An 8,136-nucleotide genomic window follows, 5' to 3' on the forward strand; every position below is an offset into this window, starting at 1 on the left:
GTTATGAGTCTGGCTGCTAACCTCAAGATCAGCAGTTTGAAACTACCGGCCATTCTGCGGGAAGAAGATGAGGCTTTCTGCTCCCATAAAGATTTAAAACCTCGGAAACCCTGTACAGGGTCACTATGAATTGGAACCAACTCAACAGCACATAACCACCACCACCACAGGGGTTGCCTGTGAGTCAGACTTTCCTAATGCAGCAACTTCCTTTAGTATTAAAATTTTTAAATACTTATGGCATAATAGATACATTTTAGGAAATTGTTTAAAGATTCTTTTCATAGCTATGTATTCAGAAGAGAAGTTGAATTTTTAAAAGTTTTACTTGTGAGATGAAAACCAATCCTTACCTATGAACCAAAGTGTTCTTGAGGCCGCCCACCAGGCCTCGGGCAATGGTCTTCACTCTGGGGGTGAGAATAGCTTGAGAGACGTGGAAGGAGCTGCGTGAGTCCCGCTCACTGAGAGTGGTCTCCAAGAAGAGGATTAGCTTGCGCACACTGGTAGTGTTTGCCCAGGGTGCTGGAATTTTCTTTCCTGGCCACAGGAAGGGATATTGCTTGTAGAAGGGACAGTGATAGAAAATAAGAACCTGAAACGTGAAAAACAAAATGGAGACCAAATCACGAAAACGTTGAATGCTAACTAGGAAGATTTAGACTTGGTTGGGAGGCAAGAAAACAAATATAAGCATACAGGGAGCTTGTTGTGTTGTTGTTATGTGCTGTGGAGTCGGTTCCGACTCATAGCGACCCTGTACAGGGTTTCTGAGGCTGTAAATCTTTACGGGAGCAAAACTCTCATGTTTCTCCCGCGGAGCGGCTGTTAGTTTTGAACTGTGACCTTGTGGTTCGCAGCCCGATTCATACCCAGAAATTAAAGGTCTGTAAATAACTAGCAAAGATTTACTGAGTACCTGCTTTTTTTTTTTCTTTTTGCCATGCACATCTTTGGAAGTATAATAAAAGCATGAATTCCTTAGGATTATGTTTTTAAATGAATGCATACAACAGACAGGATGACACAGAAAACTGATTATAGTGAAATATAGTTATTAATACATTAAATAATTTATAATAATACAATGTATTAAATAGTAGGGTTTTATTATGGGTCTCATTAAAAAAATGTTTTTAAATAAAAACAAAGAAACAAAAAGCCAGTTGCCTTGATCAAGCCAGCTCTAATTCATGATGACCCATCGGTGTGAGTGCTGCAGAGAGCTTTCAACGGCTGAATTTTGGAAGTAGATCACCAGGACTTTTTTTCAAGGCACCTCTGAGTAGATTCGAACCTCCAACCTCTCAGTTAGCAACTGAGAGTTTAACTGTTTGCACCACCTAGTGATGTCTGTGGGTATATTAAACTCCAAAATTTTGACTTGAGTGCTAAGGATATTTCAAAATATCTGCAATAACTGAAATACGAAATAAAAAGATCTGTGGTTCCCTTAGGACAAAGTCCCAACTGGTATGATTGATACCAACAAGTATTCAAATTTTCAGTTAGTGGTTGTTGTTAGATGCTGTTGAGTAGGAACCACCTCAAAGCAATCTTATGCCCAGCAGAGCAAAACACTTGAGCGCACTGCTGCTGCCACTGTGCCAGTCCATCTTGTTTGGGGTCTTTTTTTGCTGACCCTCCAGTTTACCAAGCATAATGTCCTTCTACAGGGCCTGGTCCCTCCTGATAATATGTTTCAATTAGAGGTTAGTACAAATAAGTATGTACTTTCTTTACCTCTCTAAATTCACATACTTCCTAAATTCTATCCATATAGCCTTTGTGGGAACCTGAAGACCCCTGGCTGACACCGGTAGTGAATCCTGTCTAGGAGTTAAGACTCCAGCACTTGCAACGTTTACACTTAGCTCTTGTAGTGGAGATAAACCACATTGAAATCCCACGGGAATTAGTAGGTTTGTAACTGTGTACTGCTGATTCTGAATGTGCTCCCCATTCCCAGGAGGAAGGAGCATATGCTACTAGAGTCAGGGGAGGCTTCACAGAGCTGAGGGGCTTCCAGCAGGACCTCTCAGCATGCTGAAGACTTTGAAAGAATTAACAAGCCCCATCCACAACATTTATTTTCTGGGAGGCAACTGAGGGACAGGGCATTGTTATTTTGATGGTCCCAATTCAGAGTTTTGGCGTATCTAGAAATAACATACACTCATGTATTTTCTGTGTGTGTCACAGGTACCCGTGGGCTCTTCCTGGAAGAAAGTCTAGTCTGCGTGTCTATACTCCCTGGACTGTGATCCTTTGATAGCTGGCTGGCCCAAGAGCATAATCCTCCAGGCCTCCAAGAACAGGGGCTCTAAATGCCTAGCCTGTTTCTGGCATGTGTTTAGTTCATGACTAAGGTGTATGACAAGATGCTCCTGAAGGCCAAGAGCTAGGGAGTGCCAGGTACGGTGCACTGCATAGGATACTAATTGTTGTTTTTGGTGGTTCTGAGTAATATCTGCCTGACTGCTAATGTCCTGTTAATGGTAATGAAGTTAATCACTGGCACAGGGTAAGCAGATCCCATGGGAGATTGGGGAGGATTTCCTCTTGGTAGTGTGGTTCCTTTGGAAGGCTGGGGCCTCCAGCACCCTGGGCTTGGGAAGCTGGTCTGTAAAATGCACTGTAGAAGTGTAGGAAGGTTATGCGTCCCTGTGACAGGCTTTCTTGTGCTGCCTAGCAACAGGTCCAGCGTCAGGGGATGAGAGGACAGTGCTGTACTTTAGTCTGCCTTAGAAAAGGTGCACAAAGTATCAATTACACAAAAGGAGCTTTATGCTTTTCCTCAAGCATCCTCTTGAGCAACCGCATCCTGAATTTTTGTTTATAGTGAGTGGGAGGCTGGCCTGGTAAACCAAAGCTTAGTCTAAGAGATTCTAGGACCAATGGCTCTTGCCTTGGCCTATGTTTTCGATCTGCTTCCTCATCTCTCTGTTGTATTTTTCTCTGAAATGCTCCAGGGTCGAGCTCAGCAGTTCACATGCACTTTTTCTCTGGAGACTCATGTTAAAAAGCTCATTTCCTTTATGAACTATTCCTTGATTGTTACTGTTGTTAAGTGCCATCGAGTTGGTTCCGACCCATAGCGACCCTGTGTAGGGTTTCCAAGGAGCAGCTGGTGAGCTTGAACTGCCGACCTTGCAGTTCAAACAGCTTTGCAGTCTGACGCATTACCCACAGTGCCACACCAGGACTCCTCTTATTCTGAAGCATTTCTTTGCTGGGAGCCTCTGGGAGGCAGATTTATACTCTTCTATTTTTCATTTTCTTTCTTACACAATACTTTTCTTCACGTAGCATAGAGTGAGACAGTTCTATCTTTCAACTGTATAGCTGTTATTTTGTATTTTAGTAATATGAGTCAGAACCAACTCCACAGCACAAAAACAACACGTATTCTTCTCAGTGTAGAATACATTTTCTAATTTACTATAATTTTTAAAACCCAGTCACTAATATATAATGTATAATAAATATGAAAGACTTATGTATAAAAATATATGTGAGCTGTGATATAATTTCATGTTAAATAAATGGACTTTGAATGATAGTGTACTTTTTATAATTAAACTGTTGTTGTTATGCCATCAACTTGATTCTGACCCATAGCTACCCTGTATAGGGTTTTTGAGGAGCAGCTGGTGAGCATGAACCACCAACCTCGCAGTTCAAATGGCTTTGCAATCTGAAGCATTAACCCACAGTGCCACACCAGGACTCCAACAGCAACATACAGGTTCTGAAATGACTCAACTGCTATTGGTATTGTGAAGTGCTATTGACTCAGTCCTGAATTATAGAGGCCCTGTATAGGCGTTTGAACTGCCAACCTTGCGGTTCATACTGAGAGCATTATAAAGGCTCAATAAATGTTTGTTGTGACTATTGTTATTATTAGTATTATTAAATGCTATAAGATAAGGGCATTGCTTGTTCAGGGATAGAATCTTTGCCTTCCATGAGAAAGACTCAGGTTCGATTCCCGGTTAATGCACTTCATGTGCAACAACCATTTGTCTGTCATTGGAGGCATATGTGTTGCTATGAAGCAAACAGGTTTCAGGGAGCCTTCAGCCTAAGGCTAGAAAGAAAGGCCTGGAAATTTACTTTAGAAAACGCAACAATAAAAACCCTATGGATTACAATGTTCTGTTCCAAATGATCATGGGATGGTGTAGTACCAGGCAGTAGTCTGTGCCATTGGGCCTGGGGTTCTTTACTTCTGCCCCTATTCCCCAATCTATTCCTAGCACAGAAATGAAAGGGGTCCATTAAAATGTATCAGATCACATTACTCCTGTGTTCAGAACCCTGCCAAGAATACCCTTTCCACTTAAAAGAGTAAAAGTTAAAGTTTTTTACTTAGCAAAAGATGCATAAAGTCTTGTCACCCAGCTACTGTGTCTCAGACCTCCTGTTACCCTGTCCTCACTGGCCTCCAGCTCCTCCAGTCAGACGAACTCCCACTTTAGGGCCTTTGCACAGCTGGTTCCTCTGCCTGGAAAGCTCTTCCCTCACATAGCCACATGGTTAATGCCTCAAATGTCATCTGTCCAATAAATGTCCCTCCCTAGAATTCCTGGTTTCCCCGGCACATGCTCAACTTAATATTTCTATAGCTCTTTCCACCTTCTAGCATTACATATAATGTACTAATTATGCTTAGCATCTATGCATTGTCTCCACTGCTAGAATGAAGGCTCCACTAGGGCAAGGATCTCTGGGATGAAGAATGACAATGGCAGTGAAAATGGACGCTGTAGTAGATAAGAAAGTGGTAACGGCCAACTGGTTCAATTTCACAATTCTGCCATGGGTGGGTTCTGGCAGGTCATTCTAAGTGAAGTTGTTTGTCAAACAGGTTGCCAAACAAATTCTAAATATTTGGCATGTGTTCATCCCAGTCCAGGGGTGGCACTGTAGGATAAGCACTGGACTTACAACCACAAGGCTGGTGGGTCAAACCCACCAACCACTATTCACAAACCTTATACAGGGTCACGATGAACTAGGAGTCGGAACTGACTTGACATTTAACAACAACAACAATACTCCAAATAACCTGTGCCTTCTAGCTAAGAACTCTGCATTGAGCTGTCTTCTTGTGTGCCATCAAGTCAGTTCTGACTCAAAGTGATCTCATAGGGCAGAGTAGAAATACCTCTCGGGTGTTCAGAGTTGTAAACCTTGATGGGAACAGGTCTTTCTCCCTTGAAGCAGCTAGTGGGTTAGAACTACTGACCTTTGGGTTAGCAGCTGAGCACACAGCCATGGTGCTACCAGAGCACCAGAGCTCCTGCTGAGTTTACAGCTGGTGATATAGAAAACACAGAAAGAGTTAAGTTCTTGCTCTTTGTAAACTCATCTCTGTTTCCCTCTTACCTGGCTATTCTTCTCCCACAGGGTTTTCAGTGAGAGACTTTCCACACTGCACGCCAGGCACAGCTTGTTTCCAAAGGCCTCCTGGATCCTGAGAACCAAGCATCTGTGATGGGCCTCATCCATGGCGTAAAAGTGGTTGAAATCCAGAAAAATAATCTCTTGGGGGTGCTGTGTCAGGAACGAGTCAATCTCCATCAGCCCATCCCAGACTTTGATGCCAAACAGCCCATGGATGAAGTAGATCTCCTGGTCAGTATCCCCTGGCTTGGAGGACACACGCAGATCAAAGTAGCGGATCCCAGCTTCCAGCTGCTCTCGAAATGTCAGGTTCTGGGTCACGGACCATTTCTTCATCAGCTTCTTCACCAAAGAGATCCTGGCAAGGCGTTTGATAGCTGGGGTTTGGTCAGGCCCCACCGGAGACTTTTCATCCACCCAGTAGCTGAATGAGTCATGGGAGCCTAAAGAAAATAATAAAAGTGAGGAAAGTAGTTGAGATGAAAGTAGGAAAGGTCAGCCAATAGAGAATAAAACAAAATGTATAGAGATCAAAGTTTATTAGTGGTTACCAGGGCCAGGTGGGAGGGAGGGGGAAAGGGAGACACAATGCTTAAGGGATACCATATATGATTTTAGTCAACAAATCCAAATGTCTTTATTCTTCTCTGCTTCTCTGAGAGATCATCAAGTTATCTCTTTTCTAAAACCTTCTATTCCCTTCCTTGTGTTTAGTGATAAGGCTGTATACTTCTGGGTTTCCTATCTTTCATTTACTATGTTCTACCTTGTTGTTGTTGTTAGGTGCCTTTGAGTTGGCTCCAACTTCTAGCAACACTACACACAACAGATAGATACACAGTCCTGTCCTGTGCCATTCTCACAATCATTATATTTGAGCCCATTGTTGCAGCCACTGTGCCAATCTGTCTCCTTATGGTTTTTGATGACCTATTTTACTAAGCATGATGCCATTTCCAGGGACTGCTCCTTTTTGATAACATGTCCAAAGTATATTAGGTAAATGTGATGAAAAAGTCTAGAAAGGTTAGCAGTGATCGCTGAACATGATGACCGTCATTAATGTCACCACATTTTAAATATGAAGATTGTAGAAATAGCAAGTATCTTTTAAGCTATGTATTTACCACACACACACACACACACACACACACACACACACAAAGTGGAACTAAAGAACCCAAATACACAAAACAGTTGCAAACTAACAACAAAAATGTCTGAGCTTGCTAGAAATGAAATAATCACAAATAAAAGCAATGAAATCTAATTAGCAAGTTAAGGCTGGAGTGATACTATAATTCTTATATATTGCTGGTATAAGGTAATAAACACTTATGTAGAAAGCTTGTTAGAAATAAGCTTGCAAACAGGAGCTTTAAAATATTCATACCTTTGATGTAGTAATTTCATATCAGGAAAGCTATTCTGAGGAAATAAAATCTAGTGCTTGGAAAACAATGAAGTTTGCTGAAGAATATTCCTAGTAAAGACAAACTGGAGGTTTCTAAAGTATTCCACACTTAATTATGGTGTATCCATTTACTTCCTCAGTGCAAAAATATGTAGTATCATCCACTCTTCCCACAACCCTCTCTACGCCTCAGGTGGTTTTGCAATGGCCACTCAGGACTGAGACACCATGCTCACAGTTAGGGGGTTTATTAGGGAAGTTAACAGGGTACAATTCTGGGTCAGAAATGCTCAGGGCACAATTGTTTCAGTCAGCAGCTGATAAATGCCCAGAGGACACACCACTCCACCATAAACCTTAGCAAGGAACTGGCTCTAGCTCTGTGGGTCATTAAACGTAGCTCCCTGACTTAGGTGTCAGAAGGCATTCCACACTACAAGCAAGCTTACTGACCAAAGTGGGCTGGGAAGCTCACTGCTGTCTCATTCTCTGGTTCTTGATTCTGCTGCTGCTGCTCCTTTGCCCCTACTCCAGTGTCCCTGGGCTGAGGAAGTTCAATGAGCAGGGATCTCGGGGCCCAAAGAATACGCTTCACTCCTGACTCTTCTTCACTGATGAAAGTGAGAGCCCCTTTCCTGCTTCTAAGATGGCTCACGTTAAACTCACGCTAGAGGTTCAAGTTTTTATAATTACAATTAACTCTGCTCACATCCACAGCTGAATCATGTCATCATACCAATATCTTCTCCCACCTACTCTTACCCAGACTCTGCAGGGCAGAAATGTTTTGGTGGGAGTTACATACTATGGCTAGAAGAGACATTAGATAATTCACTACACCACACTCAGTCTTTGAAAAAAAGGACAGTAAAACCATGTGACTAACTTGATGCTGCTTATAAAATTAAATGAGAAAGGCAGAACTTAAATACTGCCTTCTTTTTATACTACTACATATACTGGTGGGGTTTATTTTTTTTAATGTTTTGTTGTGAATTATGTGATAGTTTACATGTGAGAACATTAGCTTTACATTCATCCTATCGTGTATCATTTCATTGCCATGGTTACAATCTCCTCCACGCAGAGTATATACCCTGCAAGCCTGCCCCCCCAGGTCTTCAGCACACAGTCACTCTCCCTCTCTGGGTCTAAAGTCCCCAGCTGCTCCATCTCTCCACGTCATCATCTCTGCCTCCATCTCTGACATCAGTGCTTCTCTGGGTAGGGTCCCGCTCTCTGCTCTTCTCCCTTGATGGTCCCAGGGACCTCTGCTCCTAGACTGCAAAGTCAATCACTCCCCTCCTTTT

General features: G+C 42.5%; 1 protein-coding gene across 1 annotated transcript in view; it reads right to left on the reverse strand.

Annotated features, from left to right (window-relative positions):
- The window catches only part of PLCXD2 (phosphatidylinositol-specific phospholipase C, X domain containing 2), a 132,704-nt gene that overhangs the window by 44,733 nt on the left and 79,835 nt on the right, over nt 1-8,136 (reverse strand). Inside the window, exons 2-3 of the mRNA XM_006864188.1 lie at nt 5,395-5,855; nt 354-595 (exon numbers count right to left, since the gene is read on the reverse strand). Coding sequence (XP_006864250.1) covers nt 354-595; nt 5,395-5,855 — 703 coding nt within the window. The remainder of the gene's footprint in view (nt 1-353; nt 596-5,394; nt 5,856-8,136) is intronic.

This window comes from Chrysochloris asiatica, unplaced genomic scaffold, assembly GCF_000296735.1.
Source record: "Chrysochloris asiatica unplaced genomic scaffold, ChrAsi1.0 scaffold00061, whole genome shotgun sequence".
NCBI classification, from domain to species: domain Eukaryota; kingdom Metazoa; phylum Chordata; class Mammalia; order Afrosoricida; family Chrysochloridae; genus Chrysochloris; species Chrysochloris asiatica.